Source organism: Chroicocephalus ridibundus, chromosome 1, assembly GCF_963924245.1.
Source record: "Chroicocephalus ridibundus chromosome 1, bChrRid1.1, whole genome shotgun sequence".
Taxonomy (NCBI): Eukaryota; Metazoa; Chordata; class Aves; order Charadriiformes; family Laridae; genus Chroicocephalus; species Chroicocephalus ridibundus.
The window spans coordinates 24,016,256-24,038,732 of record NC_086284.1 but is presented as its reverse complement, the minus strand read 5'-3'; the positions used below and the strand labels follow the sequence as shown (position 1 = coordinate 24,038,732).

Sequence of the window (22,477 nt, the reverse complement as noted above, 5' to 3'; positions counted from 1 at the left end):
GTAACCTGTATGATTCTGGTGCATTGCAGAGCAGAATGAGATGTGAGATATGACAAGATGCAATTCGTAGAGACCAATCAATAATAAAAATCCATCCAAAATCCTAGCACTTCCATATGAATCATTGTCCCAAAAACATCTGTTCATAAAGGACACTTTATTATAAAGCCAAGCAGCAAACGATTCTATGATTCTATTCTATTCCATGATTCTGTGATTCTACTTGTAGATTTATACTGTCCATGTCATATAATGGCACCTCCTGTGTCGAGGAGACCCGTGCAGTTGCGTGGTATCATTAGTTACAAACCCAACAACAGCACCTCTGGGCAGTTTACAGACAAATGAAGCCTAACCTTGAGTGAGCAGGGAAAAAGGTATCAAATCCTAGGATCAACGTTAGACCCACGGCCTGTGGGATGCTCTAAGGACAGCGTCTTCTGTGTGAATGTACATTTAGGATTGTTATTTTAATTTCTTTTTTGCATAGTTTCTTGCTTGCTTTTAAGATCGGTGACAAAAGCTCCAGCAAAATTTCATTGGCAAAACATACACAGAGAAGACAGCAACACTAATAAGAAAAATAAAACTCTTTTTTTAATCTTCCTAAAGAAGTAATGGAAATATTAGTGCATTTGTATGTGTTGACTACGTGGCAATTTCTCCTTTTTATAACACTCATCAGGCTTAGGCTTTGGATGACAGCAGGTTAAAATTGGAAAGGCAGTGAAGTGGATGATATAACTCAGACATTATTAAAATTTAAACAAGATGCCAAATCTCATATTCCATACTTGCTTGAAACACCTGGTCAGAAGAATAGGAAGACAGGAATAACCCTTAGTTTACAAATGTAAACCTTTTGATCTTAGTGGCTTTCTCTTGTTTCATACCGTTGTAAATATGACAAAAATAAGGCCTCCTCCATATGTATTGTAGATAGTCCATAAACTGAAGAAAATACTTCCAAGTTTACCAATTCATACTCTAAAATCAGTTTTAACTCTTCCCTGTTGCACCAACTGTTGCAATTAACCCCAGTCGTCTCGAGTAAACAACGAAGCAGCCACAGCTAAACTTTCCTCAAACTTTCCCAACTTTTCAAAACCAACTCTTCTCCCCTGCTGAACACCACGGTGTAACGTTGTGACACCGTGGGCACAACACTGATGGCTTTCATGAGTTCTCTGTGTAGAGCTTGTTCAGTCCCCTTGTGCTCATGGGGATGGGTGGTGGCTGCCTTTCCTAATTCACCTAAACAGAACTCTAAAATAAACTGGATATTGCAAAAGGGTGAAGGTGATCAGAAGGTAATTAAGCAATGCAGAGGATCTGATGATGAGTGTGCAAACAATCCCTCTTACAGCAAAGTTACAGAAAGCCTCCACTCCAGCATACAATGAGAACAGTAGTAGAGTCAAATGGAAGGATGATACGGAATAAATCACAGCTCCTTCACTTTTGTGAGCAGGCCTGAGCAAAGGAAGATAAAATGTGAACATTTTCCATTCCCAGCCTTTCTGAGGAGCACTCTTGAGCTCTTCAAATCTGTATCTACACCTCCTCCTGCAGTGGTTGCTTTATGGAGCACCGGGAGACTGTGTTGAGTGGGCTCAATGCTGTACGTCAGGATGCTTCTGAGGCTCACACTAGTGCTTGCCCTGGGCAGCAGCAGGTCTGTGTTGTGCAGGCAGAGGAAGCTGCAAAGGTGTAGCAGCTACAGCCCTAAATGTCATTATTTCTTTTATGGGGACCTCATGAAAATCAACATACGATATTCAAAAGGGTAATGAGATTTGTTGTAATAACACTAACCCTTATTTAGGGATGGGTCACCAATTCCCGTGGTGCTGAGCGCAAGGATTGCAAGGGAGGGTCCGTCGTGCTTGCTGCTCTTCAGGCACTGTGCAATATAGCGAAGAAAATAAAGTATAACGAGAAACTGTATTCTTGACAATGGCACATAGGCACAGTCTTTTCTGCCCAGATAAGAGCGAGCCTTCTGGAAACTTGCTTTTCAAATGTCACAACTCATTATTTTGATGTACCTGTTTTGTCACAGGTATCATGAACCAGAGGGAAGATAGTTGAGTTGCAATAGCTAATATCCATCTGGTCTTGCGAGTCACAGTGGCTTGAATGTTTTCTCCATTACCCAGAAGACTGCTTCTTTTCTAAAATTTCTTTTTTTGGCATAATTGAACCTTTAGCCAAAACCAGTGGAAAGGCACCAGCATTGTAAACCTCAGGTTTAAATTTATCGTCTTGTTGATTTTGTAAGCTATCTTGCTGGACTTCACACAAAGCCTCTAATCTAACCACTCAGAGAACCAATATGTACCCTTCCAATTCAGAACTGCAAATGGCATTTTACTTCTATTTCAAAGACACTTTGGTGCGAGTCACTGTCTTCCAAACCATATCTAGCTTTTCTTAGCTTTTATGAATATATGGGAAGAAAAGGCCACAGCCAGAAAATCCTTCTCCAAACCACTAATAGTCACCCTAAGAAAGTGGTCTGATCTCTGTTGATGAAATCGCTTTCATTTTTTTAAATCTGTTTCCTTGTTTCTATACAGGAAAAAAAACCCCTGCAGAATAAAATACCCCAAAATTATGGCTAACTGCTGTTGTATTGTAAGCTAATAGGCTGATTTGCAATAACTTCTTCATCAGTTCAGACTAAAATAGTAAAGGGAATTTCAAAAGTATAGAGAAGTGCAGGAAGATGCAAAATGGAATCAAACCAGATGCTTTGCTTTGACTTTTAATTGCAACTTCTGTGCTCTTCACGTGCATATGAGTGAAATGAGTGACAGCATGTGCACCCTGTTGTCTCCTTGTGCAAACTTAACGTATCCACGTATCTCAACTGGCTTGTACGCAGGGAGAGGGAACCGGAGTGCCTGTACCTGGGTTCCGGATGACACCAGTCACTGGTGTCACCTTTCACAGCAGATGCCTGGCATCTCTGTACTCAGCACAGATCAGTCATACACCTGTCACATGATACTAAATAGCATAAATACCATATACTCTAGCATCAGGTAAGTCATACAAGTATGCAAACAAGTACATGAGAAACCAGAGTGAGGGCTCCAGCCCCAGTCCGATGCAGCCACAACCACATCACAGCCTGCTTTGGTGTCTGGAAGATGATGTGATGTTGTCTCCTCCGAGTAGAGGGAAAGATTATCCAAATTTGTAGTACTGCGATACCAGTGACTTCAATTTGTTACCCCAAGTTAGCTCAGAGTAAGTGAAAAAAGAAACAGATTCTGCATTTCTGATCTATTACTTGCTGACTCGTAGCTTTCAGAAGCGTTAATTTACACTTTTTTTTTAATCTCGTGTTATCTGGACTTGTCTATAAAAAGACCTTTCTGTGTGGTTTGTTCCACAGTGATTGCCATTTGCAGGAACTGGAAAGCAGCTTTTCCCAGTAATCTACAGTCAAATTAATGTTCCTATTGTTATCTCAGTGAAAAACTATTTTTACATTTATATGACAAAGTAAAACATGCTTCCAAAAACTTCAGGTATATTACTATGAAGATTTACTAAAAATTGTTTAATAGTTTACTTATTTGTTCTAATTTAATGTAATCAAGTATTAGGTACAGTATTTTTATAACTGTGCCCTAATTTACACTTTGACATAGGAATGGAAATCTCAGAAAACCAGAAGAAACAAGCCATGCAGAATGCCCGTAAATCGAGGCATGGAAAAATTAAAGGTGGGTGTTCGGAATTGCTTTACATTCTCACTGTGTTCTGGTGTTCTTCATTTAGCAAATAGCACAATGTGGCTATGGTTGAGTTCTTCAATCTTTTAAAAAATTTTCATGGTTTACATGGAGTTCAAATAATTTCCATTAACCTGTATTTTAATATCAAATTCCAATGCCTTTGTAAACCGTCTACTAAATCAGCGCCCCAGTCTCCTTCAGACAGGCAAGTCAGTATTCTCTTTACTAGAGAAGAAACTCAAGAGGTAAGGCAAGCCGTTTATGTAAGGATGGAAGAAAGTGCATGCAGAGAGTAAATTAGAAATGAGGGTTACTGATTCCTTCCTTTGCTTTTACTCAGACAGGTGGTTCTCCTTTAGTAATTCTGTGCTTTGTTTAAAATATCCTTAAGTTCTTTTTGCAAGCCACGTATTGCTGTATTTTTGATAACACACTCAAAATGGCTCCCTTCCGTCCTAGACTGGAAGGAAGGAAGGATGGACCAGAAACGTGTTTCTCTGGAAAGAGCATTTTTTTATTCCTTTTCTGTCACAGAAAATGTCTTGTGATTTTGTCCTTTTCCGTCTTAAAGTCAAATTTGGGTAAATCTCCAGTGTGTTGAGAGAATAAATTGAGCAAGTGGGACCACGTTATATCTGCATTTAGGAATGAGGAAGTTGATGTTAGGTAGTCCTCTGCTCCCTGGGATTAATATTATTAAAGCATTTTCTCTTTATCAGTCACTAGATACCTGTAAAATCAGTCCGGATTTTCAGGGGAGTGGCTGAAAATCGTGATCAGGAGATTCTGTTCAGAATGCACAAAGGTCAAAGGCTGAGAACATTAGCTTGGAAAAATATTTTCCAAACTGAAGAAATAACATTTTTGTTAGTAGTGATATTTTACCTAGCCTTATTCTAAGAGTTGACTAAAATACATATAACAATGCTGTGTAAAGTCATTGCTTTGAAATACCAGAATTTACTTGTGCAAACAATATAGCCAGGCTGTGTGAAACTGCTGCTTATTTTTGGTAATTCTGTAATGTTATTTTTACTGGTATTATTCTCTTCTTAAGCCAAATCAATGCAGCAATTAAAAAGACTAACATCAGAAAAGGTAACCTTTAGTAGTGCTTCCATTCGAGATCATGGCAAAATTCACACTGGCTTTATTGACCTTTGAAGTTGTCCCATGGTCCTGTGCTTAAATTTTCCCAGTATTGGTTGCTCTCCTGGCTGACTCATACGCTTTCTTAAACTGTTCTTTTGCAGGTGTAAGCTATAACGGGTGTCCTGTGCCGCCTCCACACCAAAGCCTGCATCCTATTCATCAGCGCCACATCACTGTGCCTACCAGCATCCCGCAGCAGCAGGTTTTCGCCCTGGCAGAACCTAAGCGGAAGCCATCCCTCTTCTGGCATACCTTCAACAAACTCACTCCCTTTAAAAAGTGAGAGGCCAAGGACCTGGGAAGGACATCGACGTGGAGGGAGACTTACTCCAGAGAAGGACCTTGGACACACGGATAAGCTTATTTGTGCTCAGTGAATCTCCAGTTTTGGAGGGAAAACCTTGGGTTCCCTTGAACCAGAAATACCACCTTTGTCTAGAAGAATAACGCAGTTCCTCGAGACCGCTCTGAAGTTAATGTTGCCAGATGTCAGCATTGCTGATGAAGAGCAGTCTGCCTTCTGACAAAGACAAATTGCTGTTACGCTGAAGCAGCAGCGTTTGATCTTGGTTTCTTAGGTATGTTGAAGTAGTGATGGAATCATGCAGGTCATTGTAACATTTCATTTTTCTTAACGTTATATTGATGGCCAAATTGAGGATAGGGAGGAATTTTTCCTTAGGGGTATATCAGCACGGAATCTCAGGAGAGTCTTCTCCTTCCTCTTGGAGCACTGAGCAGAGACCACCCATTAAAATCAGGTGGAGACATCCCATGTGATGAACCAGCTGGTGCAGAATTTAGTGGACCCTAATCCTTCCTGTCTTTTTCTATTAAATTGCCAAATGGCAGGAGAACGTCCCGCAAGGCCTTACCATATTCCAGATTGGAACAGGGAAATTTTATTCTGTCATATAGAAACTTGAACAGAGTGTGAAATGGACTGTAAAGATATGTGCATTTATTGCACATCAGTGGAAACACGAGGAGCCCAGGGCATCTCAGATCGATTACTTTCAGTCACAGCAATATACTGCATGTACGTATGCTTCTCGGTGTAGAGCTTTTATATCACTTTTTGCGCACTTCTTTGCCTGGGAGATGCTTCTTTGTATTTCCAATATGCTTATTTCTCTCTGTAAAAAGTATTTTTTTATTTTCTAACAGAGATAATGTGAATGTACAAAGTCAGAGTTGAGACAGTACGTGCTGGCTGCTGGCCATGTTACATAGTTCTCACACTTTGTATTCATATAGCTTGACTTAGCAAATGTATGAATGGTAATGTAAATATATTGAAGCAGTCTGGATCCATGCTTCTTATACCCAGTCAATTGACAATGAGTTTTGACCAATTATTTCTTCACAAAGAGAAATACTTACTGGAAGGGACAGAGAAATTGTGTGTACTGGAGATGGATTTTTGTCTCAGACTCGTCAGTCCGTACTGGAAGGGGAAGAACCTGACTCAATTAAGGTCAGCTCTGGCCAGCATATGCAATATGTGATTTGCATTGCTATGATTTGCCTATGGCATGAAGTTGCTTTGGGAGAATAACTTCTAAAAAGCCACCAGGAAGAAACAGGATCCTGATATTTGCAGCACTGATCATTTCTGCTTGATAACTCTCATTAAGGATGACAAGACTGCTGTTAATATGGAAGGACAAAAAGACTCCATTTGTTTCATAACTGATTTGCTATGAATGTCTTTATAATACTTTATTCTATGCTGCTGATTAGGGGCATTATCTGATGATAAGGACAGATCCAAGGGTATTCTCTGACAATGGACACAATCAGCTTTGTCATGAATGTGTAATATATGAAGAACAAACACGGGGCTAGAGGCCAGGCATCTTAACAACAATGTAAAAAAGCCTTATTTTAAACATGTATTTGTTCCTACTGCTATTGTTACCTCTGTATTTTTGTTCATCGTCAGTGTTGTGAAGCCCACTAGTTGCTAGATTTTGGGGCTTTGATAACTTTGTGTCAACTTGTGCAAAGCCCAGGTTTGTGGTTTTGATTTTAAATGACATCTTTTGACAACTGTACATTTCAAATGCCTTGTGTATATAGCTCAGCAATAATACAAAGTCTGGTGATGCTCAGCCGAATTGTTCGCCGCATAAGGAACTTCATTGCTTGTGCTTTCCCGTAGCGATGGAAGACGACCTGAAACAGTTAAGAACTGGGAATATGCACTGACATTTTCAATGATTCAGCTTAAAGAAAATGCACGGGAAAGTTAGTGAAAAAAGCTGGCTGGGTTGTATTTTTCTTGTGATGTTAAAAACAAGCCATTTCTGTTCAGATTTTTTAAAAAAGATAATTCTGATGCTCAATTTAAACACAAGGAGCAGACTTCCAAATGCAGGCATGGATGCATGCCCTTCCCCTTAAATGAGTGACCCTTTTGTGTTTCTTACATACCCATTTTTGTGGGTACTTACCACATTCGGGCCTGCAAACCAAAGTGATGCACATACTGTGGAAGTGGAGATGATGTTTTTCATAATCGCATTTTGAAAGACTTGTTCTAGATGCAAAAAAAATGTCTGAAGTTGGATTGCAGTGCTCACCCAGAAACTTTCCCAGCTGGCCCGAAGATATTATGAGATCCACACTTATTTACACGTGTCTTTGCTAAAATGTACTTCCTTCCAGGGCTCGGTTCTGTGGAGTGCTGGGAAAAAAAAGGAGGTTTTGGGATGTATCTTCTGACATGTCAGTGTCCATGAAGGCTCTTCCCACATAGTGCTGGTGCCTTAGCCCTAAAAATGAACAGAAATGTTTGCATATGGTTTGGGATGCAGCAGGCTTTTTTTTCTCAAGAAGTGAATTTCAGAGAGATAAAAAGCAAATGTTTCATGGTGCAGATTACTCAGGACGGTTTTACATATAGTACCCTACATATAGACATGGTTGTTTTATAATATTCTCTGTGTCTTTCTTTGCAATCTGACCTTGCAAGAGATTAAGATAATATATAACAAGACAGGCCAAACTTAGACTACACCATAATCTTTTAAACTACTTATAGTTAAATGAAAACGCACAATTACATTATCCAACAATTAAGACAAATATTTACTTGGGGTTCAGCCTGCCTTTAGAGTCTGTGGGCAAAAAGAGTTGCAACTAAAAGGTAAAAGTTTGTATTCTAGCAACTCTTGCCCTGATCCTCCTGCTGACAAAACTGATACATGATCAGAAAGGTGTGACGGCAACATCTGTTCTTTTCCTCTCGCTTTTGCATGCTTTAAGTTACTAAAAAAAGTTCTAGGGCAACTACTAAGCACATTTGTGCCTCGTTCAGATAAAGCACAGCCAGAGCCTTCCCGATGGCCTGCTGAGCAGATAACCTCAGACTTTATGCATGAGATGCAGTAAAATGTAATTGTCCTCAAATGTGTTCCCACTGAGTTAGGAAAATGCCAAACCATAATTGCATCTAACTTGGAGCATTTGATGTTTAAAATAATAAGATTGTTTTACAAGTGGCTCTTGCCATGCTAAATTTCACATTGTGTTTTAGTGGTCAGTGTAATAACGGAGTCCCAAGACAGACTACTCAAATGGTCCAGGTTTTAGTTGTCTTTTGAAAATAATTATAACAGAGTTTTGGAGCCAAAGGTCTTTAGCCATAACTAACACAGTACCTTTCTTTGACCGCCTTTCCGCTTTTTTTCTGTTTGTGTGACATTTGTATGTAGGAGATGCCTTCCGAACGATTTCTAATTTAAAACTATTTGTTGTAAATACTAGGTATGACTTGCGTATATATATTATTTTGACAAGTGTTTTGTAACATTTTATCTTAACGTACATTACTTTGTGCGTCTTACCATCTGTGTGCTGTTACACGTGTTGTAAATGAAGTGTCCTGGCTACAGAGCAGATGAATTGGCTGTTGACGGCTGGAGTACAGTGTATAGAACTGCGGTAGCTTGATGTGAATTTCTTCTGAAGTAATTGCATTACAAGGTTTATTTGCTTTTGGAACATTGTTTGTCAAATGAATCTATTTTCTAGAAATAAGTACAAACTTACATTCCCATTATTTTTCTCTTATTGTACATGTTTGAATTAAATAATGTACGAAGCTGAAGTTCCTCAGCTGTGTCTTATAAAACTTTATTGTGCAATTTTAGAATTTTTTTTTTAATTGTCTACAAAGTATCCTCTGGGATGCAAAAATGTACCATCATTTTATTATTTTAAAGGAAAAAAAGGTCACACACTCCTCTCTTGGTTTTCCAGTAACAGCTACAGTACTTCCTAGCACAAGTTCATTTTAACAACTACTAAAACTGATTCCTGGATTGAAGTCTTCATCATTTAGGCAAAACCCATCCTTGTTACTGTCTTAGCCATATGCATCTGCGATCCCCGTGCTTTGCCTTGTCCTGGCAGACAGCTCCCACGGTGCCCCTTGGAAGTAAATGCAAATACAGCTTCTGTATTAATAAAGCTCCTGCTCACAGAGGATGGTGACTTAAGTACTGTAGTTTAGGTAAGGAGGATTAAATTTTGTTTTCTTTGGAACAAAAGCAAAATCTTTTGCAAGGGTTCACCCAAAAGGCGTGTTCTGTAAATGTGTGAACAGGTTTATCTGCTGGCCTGTTAGAGCAATGGGCAATGCTGCCTGAGATTCAATTTACTGCTCTGATTCAGGGAAGTTTTTAATTTCTCGTTATTCTGACAGAGCAGGGGACCACACCTGAAAGGCGTGCGTGTCTCCTTCCTGCTCAAGGCTGCGTCAAAAATTATATTTTGCTGAGACATATTAGCTTTAACAAAATAACATGCTTTGCTGAAATCTTTTCAGCAAAAACACTTTGGCAAGTTCAAATGCTGGCAGAACAGCTGGATTTGCCAATCCTTTCCCCCTCCTTCCCTTGTCCAAGCTCTTATCTCTATTTCTTGCTTCATCTCAAAGCTGAGAGTTTCCCAGGCCTCCCAAGCGCTGCCGCTGCAGCGGGATGTGTGCCGAGTGCTCCGATATCAAAGTGAAAGGCACAGTCTGAGCACTTAGTGAGGCAGATCAGATGACTGAAAAACATACCTTGAGCAAACACTGGAGTAATTGTGATCAATAGGCTTTCTAAGGAGCCTGCAATTCATCTGGCCATGGTGAGCTCATCTGTGCATTTTGTTTCATGCTTTGGCAGTCAGGCTAAATGCAGTAGATTGTCCCATACCATCAGCTTTTAAGTTCTTCAAGAGCTCATCTGTCAGGTGGCGCTTTTCCTTCATGCAGAAACAGCACTGCTTTTCTTGGGTTTTTTTGGTTTAGTTTTTTGGGGTTTTTGGTGTTTGTTTGGGTTTTTTTTAGAGGCTACATGATGATCTGTGCTTAGTAACAGAGACATGGATTTGGGCCTTTTTATGTTACAGTACCAAAGGAGAAATGAAAAAGTCAGCAATGGAAAACTGCACATCCTGTAGCCTGTAAGGAAAGCACACAAATACCTTAGTGTGCTTCTGAGTATTTTTCAAAACTCAGTTATTCTAACTAGCTAGAGAACATGTAATTGTGACAATGATGTGCCAAAACTCTATAAACTGTCAGCACAACATTTTTTTTTAATCATAGGTTTGTGTTAGGTTTAGTTCACTGCAGTCAGAACTGACTTCTGGTTGTCCAGGTGATTACCTAGGGCTGAGAACTCTCCTACTGCCACTATTAGGTATTTAGGCTCTGGTTTCAAAAAAAGATGTATGTATGTTTGCATACATACACAAACACCCACACACCCTTCACAAAGTCCATATGGCATCCCCAGATAATGTCTCTGCTGGCACCTACAGCAGGTTGCACCAGACAAGTGATCCACACCCATCACACCCTCCCTCTGTTTATGTTACATCTTATATTTCTGTTGTGCATCTTGGCAAGGATGGGGGGAACACACGACACCTGGGCAAGGTTTTACCCGAGCCATTTTAATGTTTTAAGCATTCAGACTGGGCCACCAGCAATGAGGACAAACCACTTGGCAGACAAGTGAAGGTTGGGAGGTGTCAACATCACTGGTGTCTAGTGTCAGCAGAGTTCAGAAGGGCAAATCTAAGGGGGCAGAGGTTAGCAGAGCAAGGAGCACCACTTGCCCTTCAAGGACTGAGTTTCACTAAGAAGAGAAACCCAAGATGATGTAGGATTTATCAACTGTTTCTCCTAGTGATTTTTGGAAACCTGAAACTGTTTCAGGGGGAAGGAGGAGCTTCAGGTGCTCCTGAGGGACTTTGCTGGCAGAACCAGGCACATGAAATTCCTCGTTTCTGGTACATACAAAATAAAGCAGAAGGCCCAGTATATACACTGAACTGTCAGTAGGCAGATTCGCTAGGCACAGTTAACCTTGGCCTCTACCTACGAACATAACCCAGACTTAGGAGATACTGACTCGGGAAGGACTGAAAAAGTGTCTAGAAGGTGCTCTGCTAATAAGGTTGGGTACATCTTCTTTTATTAACCATCCATCTCGTGGTCATCACTGCCACATGATCACCACTGCTCCTAACACATGTAATGAGCACAGTAATCAATCTAAAAACCCCTACATCTCCTGCCATTCAGATGCAATGTTTTTTAAGAGCAAATGAACTTCTACTGCTGTGTAATTATTTCCAAGGCACTATTCTGCGATGAGTCAAGGCACACTAGACAGCAGCTTATGGTAATGTTTGTCTTTAACGCCATTCCTACAGCAGTTTTCATGGTTATCTGCTAAAAAAGTGTCAATCCGGACTAACGGCAGAGTCCATCAAGGTCGATGTAACTAATGAATTATGTCATGCTCGCCTCAGGATTGGGATAGACAGACTGTGACTGTTGTCATTGTAAAATTCACAGCCTCTTTTGGGTCAGTGTAAGGGTCCTGCTGGTGCTGGTGCCATGTCCCCAGGAGCCCCTGCTGCCCCCAGTGCTGTCCCCTCAGAGCCCCCAGCTCTCCCAGCACCCGTCGGCGAGGAAGGTTTGTCAGTAAATCCAGGTTTTCTGCATGGCAGGACAGGTCACTGAGGGCACAGCACTAAGCTGTCAGGGTGGGCTATTTTTTAATGACTCAAACTTTTGTAGTGCGAGAGGAGGCCAAGGCAAAGCAACCTTAGAAAATTTCCAACAGTGCCTAGTAGGTAAAAAGATTGTTTGTCATGGCTCTCATTTACTCTTCTCATTAGCACAGCAGCGAGGCTAATTTGGCCACAGAAGTTCATTCAAGGAGAGCAGCTAATTGCTGCATATTGTCCTTCCTTTTCCTCAGAGCACGGTAGATAAAATGTCCCAGATACAAACCAGGGCACCATAACGCTTGTAATATTTTCTTATTACCACAGGGTGGTGGTGAAGACCTTAGTGAAAACTATTAATTGCTCAGCTGTGCTGAGGGTACGTTATTTGATACGCAGACCAGACATGTCATATCTTTGCCACGTGGGAATTCCCTCAGACACAGTGTTTTCAGTCACTTGCACTAACAGAGGGGAATTAAGGCCACTTCCTATAATACATTAACTCCTGTTACTGTTGGTTTTATCCTTCACTGTTTATGATCAGCATTTAAGGAGTTGATGATATGCTCAGTTGCTTTACTTCCACTAGTCCTTAAACAGCAGCAGCTTCAGTGCTTTCAAGAAGACACGGTTAAGTATTAAGTTATGGCTTCTTCAAATTTAGTTACCAATAAATTTAGTAGCACAATAGCTTTGACTCCTGTTTGAATGGCTAGATGGGTAGCCTCAGAATTACATAGGAAAACCTCTCTTTGTCATTCAATTTATTTAATTCAACCTTGTTACTTCTTTTCCACAATCACCTAATTTTTGTAGTGCCACGTTCACAGCATTGTTATGTGTAGTCTTTTTGTCCTGCTTCCATTGTAAATTGCTTGATACAGAGACTAACTTTATTACATGTTTTTTGCAGCACAATATTGGTACGAGATGTGCCTTCCATCCTACAAACCAACCAAGCTGTCAAAGGTTAACATTTGTGTGATATATTTGTGTAATGAAACAGCCAAATCAAAGCCTTATTAGTCCATTTTAACAATTGTCTTTCACGTAACAGTGGTAAAAGCCAAAGTACAGAGCACTTCAGCTTAGTATTGGAATAAATAGAGAGTCCAGTTTAAACCTCTGCTTTAATTATTGAACAGCTCTCAAAATTAAATCACTGACCTTTGAGAATTTAGTGACCAAACAAGCGCTTGTCCTCAAGGCACATATTTGGAGCTTGCGGTCCTTTACATGAAGCTTTCATACTCTCATTAAAGATGCCCAAGAACACTGCAAGTACAAAGTGAATGAGGTAAGACCAAAGATCCTATATATGTGATGATGGTGGTGGTGATGATGATGATATTGATGTTGTCAGGAGAGAGGTCCATATCCGGGGACCAAATTGCCTATTCCTCAGGCAAGAAACACTCCCTTAAACAACGTGGAATGGAGTTTTCTGTCAGTGGACAGGGACTGTCAGGATTTTCAATGGGGTACATCATATCTGAACAGTGTAATACAGAGCATTTCTTCCTTCTGCACTCCTCTGGAGTCCTTTGACTAAGGCAGCAAATGTTTATATAGCTCAGAAGTAGCAAATATTTGATCGATTTTCAACTTTCTTTAGTGCTAACCAGCAGCAGCAGACAAAGTGGGATTTTGCTGGTGGGTGAGCAAATGTCTCTCTGTATATCATTGGCAAAGGCATCATAAATCACATTTCCAATAAATGTTGCAAAATGAGGAACTTTTCTGAAGACAGAACAAAAAGATGAAGGAACATATACCAAAACTAATTTATTCCTCTATAAATTAAGTTAAAAGAATATATAGATCGAATATTGCTAGCAGGGTGTAATTATACTTACCGAGAACATACTAGTCTCTCTCTACATATTACTTGTGTGCATAGTTTCGTATGACTGAGAAATGGTGGTGAAGAGATTAAACAGAAGACATAATTTTTTTAGTCAATACTAGATAGTATTTCAAAAGAAATACTAGTATTAAGTTCTCATTAATGAAAGAACTGATTCAAAAGCCAATTATGTAAAATTTACTCACTCTGACTACCACTTTTACCTGTATAAGTACTTAACCTATATAGCCCAAGCTTCTGTGCATTAGACATTTATGAATATTAATTCCAAATAAAATGGGCATTAATTTTGTCCCAATTTGATTTTTGTTCCTCCGGCTAATCTCCCATGAATTGCTCTTACACTTACTTAAACCAGTTGTGTCCAGAATTGAGTATTAATGTATTTCAGTGGGCCTATATTAGAAGACATTATATAGGAGGGACACTTTAATGAAAGGATAAATATAAGCTGGATTTTGAGTAGCATAGTTACACAAAGGGGGAGAACCAGACTAAAGACTTGTTTTTGCCAAAAAACTCTCTTACTTGATCCCTCACATCTTCGCCCTCATCTCACTCTGCTCCAGCTCTGACCCCCTCTGAGGTCATTCAACTTATTAACCCAGTAGATGACTAATCCAATGAAAAAAAAAAAAAGATAAAAAGATGATTGCTTTGTGCTGAACTGGGGGGTTGAATTGCCCTAGCTCACCTCCTGTGGCACCAGAGCCAGCTCCTGGGAGATGAGAGGTATAACTGTGCAGTCACGAGTAGATGCAGGGAGAAATGTGGATGGAGAAGTGGGGATTAATACCTCTGCTTCTTCTTGGTTATGAGCTGTTAGACTGGCTCAATTATATTATTTTTCCCTTAAGAAGCTGTTAGATAGATAGATTACTGATAAAAGCTTGGAGAGCAGAGAGAACAGTTTCCTTGCAGACTCCAAATGCATAAGGTGCCATTCAGGAGTAAGTCTTTGAAATAGGAAAGAGGAAGCTGTAGACAGGCTTCTGCATGGCTCTGAAAGGCATCAAACGCCATCAAATAGCTCCTCTTTGGGCACTGTCCTGGCTGGAGGAGTTTACAAAGAGATTCCTGAATAAGGAGAATGCCTGTATGTTATGTAAGCTCAGAGAAACAGGATGTTATATGAATGCTTGCATATGAATGAGAGAATATTGGTCCTACCTGAAGCACCCCCCAAGACTTGAAATTTTGACTGTTCATTTGGGCTGAGGACAGCAACAACATTATTATTAGAATACTTCCTTGTAGACTTGCCAGACATTGGGGTTTCACAGTTTTGGTTGGAAGTCACTGGAAGTTCTTCAGCATAGAGCTGCTGCAACTGTATATTCCATGCTGTAATTGCTGGGGGAAACAACAACAACAACAAAAACCAAACAAAACAAAACCAAAAACCAAACAAATGAAAAACAACCAAACAAAAAACCCCCATCACTTTTGCCCAAGTTGACTTTTTATTATGATCTTGAAATTTCGTTTAAGTTCAGTCAAATCCATGAAATCTCGTCTTTGTCAATGCACCTATGGTTTAAATAGAACAGTGTGAAACTCTGTGGGATGCACTGAGCTGTCATTTTCTTGTTTGCTGGCTGGATCCTGAGGACATCAAGGGTAGCTCTAAACCTCCCTAGAGCTTTTGTGACTTTCAGCTGCTCACCATCTACCTGCATCAAAATTTCCCTTTGCAGAGACACTTATTTCCACAAGTCATACTGCATAAGAAAATATGCAGAACCCAATACTCTAAAATAACAGAACCTGATGCTTCAAATCACAGGGAATTACAGAATTTTTTAAAATTGTGTAAAGCTGAGTTAATGTTTCAAATGTATAATGATGCTACGGCTGATATTCCCATTTAATTATTATTTGAAATGGGAGTCAGTATTCTCCAGGACTGCACTTAATGCTATATAGAGACCTATAAATAAAACAAAACAAAACAATAGATATGGTGAAAATCCATTTCCTTTTTTTCCTCCCTCCCCCACCCTGCATCCCCTTTTAAGGTAAACTTGGGCAGATGTACATTTGCTTTTTTAAATCTTTCAGCCAAAATCATATAACCTTTCTAAAGAATGAAAAGCTGGATTATACTGCTGGCTATTGTAGTCAGCACAGCAGAAACACAAAAACAGGACATGTGTACCCAAGGGTATCCTGGCATCCCCGGCAATCCTGGGCACAATGGCATACCTGGTCGTGATGGACGTGACGGTTCAAAAGGCGACAAGGGAGATACAGGTACTATGTTCAGAATAAATGATTTAATGTATCAAATGCAATGCCATTAGTTCCCAAAGTTGGATGTAGTCACTCTGCATTAACAGGATTACTCTGCCTAGACTTCAGAAAACATTCCTGTCATTTTTCATTTACTTGTTTGAAGAAGGAAACATAAAGAAAGACCTAATAATGAAAGCAAGATAGCTAATACTATGGAGAGGTCTGGTCCATGGAATAAAAACAAAAGAAGGAAGACTTTACCTTTTATTTTGGGAATATTTTCATGCCTATTTGAAAATTTTAAAGCCTATGATAAGAAAGATTTCTCTTTCTTATCTAAATTTTACATTTGTAGGTCTTGCTTCTGAGTGTGCTTACTTGCTGTAACTCAAGAGCCACTAGAAGGAAGTTCAGGAATGGAGACTATTGAAAAACAATATGGGATTCATGTCTGCTCTAACAGGCTATAAGAGAGCTTTGTGTGTGATACTGAAGACAGAGGTAATCTTCTCAGCATCCTAAAGCTAATAATTCACATAGTACTTCAAGTCTCAGGATAATGACAGACCTTGCACCCATGCTGGAATATTATGGCCAGGATTGGATCTGCTGCTCCAAATTTGTTCACAAAATTTTAGGGCGGGGGGGGGTGTACTTTTCCCCAACAGGCTTTATGTTAGGTCACCTATTGTGTGGCATCATGCAGGTGGTATTATGGCTTAATGCATAAACCTGTCACAGGCACTATTATTGTGGGCCTGGCTAACTCAGCTGCACAAATCAGTCCGGGTAAAACTTGTACTTGTCAGATAAACTTTTCTACTGAGTGCTGATCTTAAGGATTGGGAATCATAGCTCTTTTCAGTGCAGTATATAAGCTGGTACATAAACCAAACTGAGGTCAACAGTCTAAAAGAAATTAATTTAAAATGTGCTAACGTGTTATACTGTGTCTTTCAAGCTAGCGGGAATGTCTGCCTTTAACAGACCAGGTTGCTAAGCTAGTGAATCACCTGCTCCAGCAGAGAAGTACATGCCTCTGCAGATAGTGTATGCTGCAGAATCAGTGTTGAAGGTGTAGTTTGATGTGCGGTGCTTTGATGGCTGTGCTGGCATAGGCAGGATCCTCTACCAGATCCTTTTCCTACCACTTGACTGTTCTCTCTTACACACCACAACTGTTTGTGCGGCTACACAGTAAACTACATCAACTGAAAAATAACCAGCACTTAGAATTTGGGCAATGAAGAGAGACTGCTTATGGCCTGCCCTGGACCACTGAAAGACAAGTCTACCCACTTATGTATTTACTCTGTGATTGCTAAAGACTTTTTGTGAACTGTCTTATTTACAAAATGATTTAGAGTTCTGGGTCAAGCAACTACTTATGTGCTCCTTCTGCTTTCCGTGCACTAGCCTGGCTAAACCAAAACCCATTTAAAATCTAGAAACAAACAAACAAACACACAAACAAAAAATCCATTAGATTCTTAATAGGCACAATTAACTGCCTTCTTTTTCTATATGCAGGGGTCCAAGAAAGTCTGATAAATGGAAAATCTAAAGCTTATTATTTTCATTTATCTTATAAAGGTCCTCACTTTACTCCAGTGAGTTATCACATGACATCATTGGTTTCTGATAAAGTCCCCAGCTTTTTTTTCCTAAATTAAGCTATTATGATGACTGTACTGACTATTCTTTTTTTGAACAATTCTTTATATTATATGTTTATATCTTATGTTTATATTATATGTACATACACCTTTGCAGTTAAATAAATGAGACTTAGTTTTGTTCCTTACCAAGTCAATAAAATTTCAGCAGATGCTGGACTGTGCCCATTGTGAAAAAACAGCTAAAGAACTGTTCTCCAGTCCATATGGCTGGAGAGCTACTCTTGGAATAGGGTTACAAAATGACAACTCTTTTTTCTTCTGTTGTGTCTTGGATGCAAATCCAGGTATTTGATCACACACCTCCTGGTGTGTGTGATGTTACTAAAAAATGACACCTATAATTGTTCTCTTTAGAGCACTGGAAAAATCTGTGTCATGCTAAATTCAAGGACCAAGTGTGTCTTCCGTGGATCTACAGACAATATTATTCCACTGTAATGTTTTATCACTGTTGGCCAAACTCATGCAGATGTCTTTTCTTGAAAGGGGAGTTCACCACTGCTTCACTACTAAGCTTCCTCTCACTGTAAAACTTCTTGCTGAATATGGCTTCCTCACTCCTTTTCCTGCTGGTATCTTCCATGGATGGAAGCAACAAAAGGACGAGAGGTTTTCACACTGGTGGTCCTGACCAGGGTATAGCTCCTCTACATATCTCAGTAACCCACCTCTCTATGCCAAGGATTCCCTCTGGCTCACAAAAGCACCATCCTCAAGCAGAGTTTCTGTGCTCTGTCAATCTCTCCATAAGATAAAAGTACCAGCAATGGCACCCACTAACAGTCAGGAATAAGACTACTCTTCACATTACTGTGTAGCCAGGCTTGAAAAGGAAGAATTAGAGAAGGATTCATCCCAAGTTTTCTGGTAATTTAATTGTTTAATGAAAATCTGTTTTTCTCTTCTGTACCAGGCAAAGCAGGACTTCCTGGAAGTCCAGGAAAAGATGGTGCAAATGGAGAGAAAGGCGAACGAGGTCAGAGACGTGTTTCAATTTATTATTTGTCTATCAACTTCCACCCTTGTGCTTGTGAACACTGGATGTGCTATACATTCTAGCTGTAGTGAAAGTACCGTAAAGGTTAAAAAGCCTCTTTCCAGAAGTACTAGAGGCTGCATACTTGTGCTGAGAATACAAGAGGAATTTGCCACCTCCAATCAACTGGTGCCCTAAAACTTCTTCACTCAGCCTTTTGTCCTACCTTTCCGATCCCTGATCCTTCTGTCAGCTGCTGAGGAAGACACCACATCTGCAGCTACCTCAGGAAAGTGAGGCTCCTGTAGCTACACCTGCAACTTCAGGGAAAGGGACTTTTAAAAGAAATCATAGAAGACACAAGATATACACCTAAAAATACAGTAGATCCTGTATTCTTCAGCTGTTTAGCCAACCTATACATATGCAGCATGTCTCCTGTGGCAGATGGATGTTCATGTGCAGAGTGACTTGTGCATAAAAGCAGGGAGTCACCCATTGTGCAAGCGGCATCACATCATTCTGCACAAATTCAGTAACTCTGAGATGCTGGACTTGAGCATCCTTAGAGAAACTGTACACACACAATGCATATATCCAAAAAGCATGGAGGCCTGCCAAAGACAGTGTCCTGGTTCTCCAAAATCCTGAAGCTGACCCTGAGAAATAACATATGGTATATGCATTTCATGAGAGTAATTAAAAGCTGGTCTATACCCTTCAGACTTTTCTACAGTCTATTAGAAACGACCCCAGTCCTGGAAGGACTGTGAGGCATGAGGCCACAAATGTTGTTTAAAATTACCAAAACTACCTTTTTTTCCTGTGTCCTTGTCCCAATGGACCCATGCCACTTTTCCCAGAGGCTCACCACATAATCTCATCTGCTTTCAGTTCCTTGCTACTGTTAAATATTCTCAATTGTAAATTGAGAACAGTAAACTGTAAATAGAGCATTATTCCTAACATCAAAAAGCAGAGGCTCTTATGCAGAAATTAACAGCTGCTTTTCCTGATTGATAGGGTATATGATCATTATGGTATCTGTTGTCTATCAACTGCTAACATGCCCTTCACATCACGACACTTTCACCTTCAAACCCTTATGCCACAATCAGAGGATTTTCAAAGGCTTTGGGCTTCAGTCCAAGAGTGCATGAAGGATAAATGGAGCATGTGGTAGCAAATTACAAGGACAAAAAGCCTTTAGTTGCACTGCAGTAGCAATCTAGGTAACCCAAGCAAAGTTGCATCACATGGAAATTACAGAAACACATGGCAGGCAAGCAAGTTCTGGGTGTTGTCCAAATAGAACCTTCCTCTGATTAAATTGTGAACCTTCTCCCCGATTTTGTATCCCAAAGGCTGAGAACAAGTGTCTGGACAGATGCTGCTTGTGCCTGAGATGATGTGAGCTGTCAGTGATACCGTCAGCCTGTAGCCAAATCACACCTTCCTTTCTTTGAGCTTATTCTTGCTGCTCTCAGCCAGGGCACCTTTTTCTAACACAATTGCATGTAGATGTTATGACTTACCATGCACTAAATGTATGAGAAAATGTATGTACAGTGAGCACAGTATATACAGTGGTGACACACACCTACCTATACACGTCTTTGTGCTGAAATTCATGTTGTGCCCCACTAATCCAGTGGAAAACCACAAGAAAGTGTGGAAGTGTGTTTTTTTTCCTTTTTTTTTTTCCCTTCCATTTAGGAGCCAACGGGACAGTTGAAGAGAAGGGGAACAAAGGAGATAAAGGAGAAAGAGGACGACCTGGAAAACTGGGACCAAAAGGAATTATAGGGTCAGTGGGTTACAAAGGTCAGAAGGGAGAGCTGGGGCTGCAAGGGCAAAAGGGGTTAAAAGGAGACATTGGGCCCATAGGTCCAAAAGGGATAAAGGGCGAAATTGGCCACCCTGGAAGAGTTGGCTTCCCAGGGCCAATTGGCCCGCCTGGTAATCCGGGTCCTAAAGGCAATATTGGAGATCTGGGGCCACAGGGTAATCCTGGAGTTCAGGGGGAAAGAGGCCTGAAAGGAGACAGAGGAGATAAGGGGAACGTAGGTGCCCCAGGAGTCCTGCCAAGGAGTGCTTTCAGTGTTGGCCTTACAACCGCCACCAAATTTCCCACCCCGAATCGCCCGATCAAGTTTGACAAGGTGCTGTATAATGGTCTGAATGACTACAACCCAGCTACTGGCAAATTCACCTGCAAATACCCTGGCGCTTACTATTTCACCTACCACATCACTGTCTACTCAAGGAACGTCAGAGTAGCTCTAGTTAAAAATGGCATCAAGATGTTGCACACGGTGGATAGGTACCAGAGTGGAGAGGACCAGGCCTCGGGAGCCACCATCCTGGAGCTACAGGGAGGAGACGAGGTCTGGCTGCAGGCTCACCAAGGAGAGACTTTCAATGGGCTGTTTGCAGACGCTGATGATGATACCACCTTCACTGGGTTTCTCCTCTTCAGCACCTCTGACCCGCTGGAGCCACTGCCATTGCCCGACAAGTAACCCCATATTATCCATGGATGCTATATGTCTGTGTCCTTGAGCCCTCCCCAATAAAGTTGTAATCCGATGGCCAATTTCTGCTGGATTCAACGGAGAACAGAAACCATCCAGGGAGGTACGCCGAGGGCTGAAGGGGAGATGTAGGACTGCAGGGCGGGTCAGGATCAGCTACACATCTCCCAAAAGCTGAGTAAAATTTTTTTTGACTGCTAAATAGTGGGAAGGTGTAGGATCACACTACTTGTATCTGCGGGAAACCAGGCCTCGTGATGCCCACAACCGCTCATTGTACAACTTACTGTGCTGAAGTTTTCATGACCAGCTCCTAACACAGAGCTCAGGGCTTCAGAGCCATACTCAGGAGAGTCTGAATTAAACGCCTTCTTGTCCCAGCCACAAGGTACCAAGTGTTTATTCATTAAACTGTCCTAATCTACTGTTGTCCACTTTGTTTTTTAAAGCTCAAATTAAAAAATTCCTGATGTGCATAGACTGTTTTTATGGCTGCAGTTGCAGTACAGTTGGTTTCAGGGATGGCTTCTGCACAAGAGAGGACAACCCTCGAGTGTCTGTGGTGCTGACACATCACTGGTGTGGTCACTTACTGTAGTTATACAGGGGTGTGTACACCACTTCTGAAGGATAAATGTTTTAAAAGAAAGTGGGACAAAATAAAAGACAAAATTTCAAGTTCTGTAGTTACGACATGTGTGTCCCTGCCATCTTGTATAAATGTTAAGCAGCACGTACTTCCAAGCCAGTTTATATCTTTCTAGGTGGCACGTGCAGATGAACTTGAAACTTGGTTAGTTTTCATCTAACCGTTTCAAAATAATTTTTAAACTTGGAATTAGTGTAGTTCGATACTTCCACAGAGGCTGCTTGCTCTCTGTCATAGTTGGATACCTCCACAGGGACTGCTTGCTCTGTGGCACGGGTGAGTTTTGTTGCAGCTGGGTGGATTTTACTGCTTTTAAATATGGTTCTTTGCTCTCTGTGTAGCCAAGGGTCTGAAATAAGAGGGAAATGCAGTGACAGGAGGAAGCGCCATGTGGATTTTCTCATGTGGGCAGATATTCAATGCCGGTGCAAAAATACAGTATAATGCTGCTGAATTAGCTGTGCAAAACCAATTCTTCCACATGAAAGATAATCTTTAATCAACACAAAAGCAGACATACTGGAAAACTGATAGATATTTCCTGTGCCACAAAACTTTCATTTCTGTGAATGTTCTCAGTGGTTTTTTTTTGTATTTTCCTTTTTCCCCTAAAAGT

General features: G+C 40.6%; 2 protein-coding genes across 10 annotated transcripts in view; both read left to right on the top strand.

Annotated features, from left to right (window-relative positions):
* Positions 1–8,909, top strand: part of SPATA13 (spermatogenesis associated 13) — a 189,144-nt gene extending 180,235 nt beyond the window's left edge. For all 9 annotated transcript variants that reach the window (XM_063331356.1, XM_063331306.1, XM_063331316.1 and 6 more), the window contains 2 exons: positions 3,663–3,737; positions 5,003–8,909. In XM_063331356.1, coding sequence (XP_063187426.1) covers positions 3,663–3,737; positions 5,003–5,184 — 257 coding nt within the window. In that variant the 3' untranslated portion in view covers positions 5,185–8,909. The remainder of the gene's footprint in view (positions 1–3,662; positions 3,738–5,002) is intronic.
* Positions 8,910–12,966: 4,057 nt separating this feature from the next.
* Positions 12,967–21,640, top strand: LOC134514055 (complement C1q and tumor necrosis factor-related protein 9A-like). The gene is made up of 4 exons (XM_063331292.1): positions 12,967–13,218; positions 15,850–16,041; positions 18,616–18,678; positions 20,395–21,640. Exons 2-4 carry the CDS (start codon positions 15,876–15,878, stop codon positions 21,198–21,200), a joined length of 1,035 nt encoding a protein of 344 aa, XP_063187362.1. The 5' UTR covers positions 12,967–13,218; positions 15,850–15,875; the 3' UTR covers positions 21,201–21,640.
* The last annotated feature ends 837 nt before the right edge of the window (positions 21,641–22,477 follow it).

What these genes read in the sequence shown, in the direction of transcription:
- LOC134514055 (XM_063331292.1), top strand. Translation starts at nt 15,876, where the DNA reads ATGAAAAGCTGGATTATACTGCTGGCTATTGTAGTCAGCACAGCAGAA. An exon ending in AGGCGACAAGGGAGATACAG is followed by an intron (nt 16,042 to 18,615) that starts GTACTATGTTCA and finishes CTTCTGTACCAG; the next exon opens with GCAAAGCAGGACTTCCTGGA. An exon ending in TGGAGAGAAAGGCGAACGAG is followed by an intron (nt 18,679 to 20,394) that starts GTCAGAGACGTG and finishes CCTTCCATTTAG; the next exon opens with GAGCCAACGGGACAGTTGAA.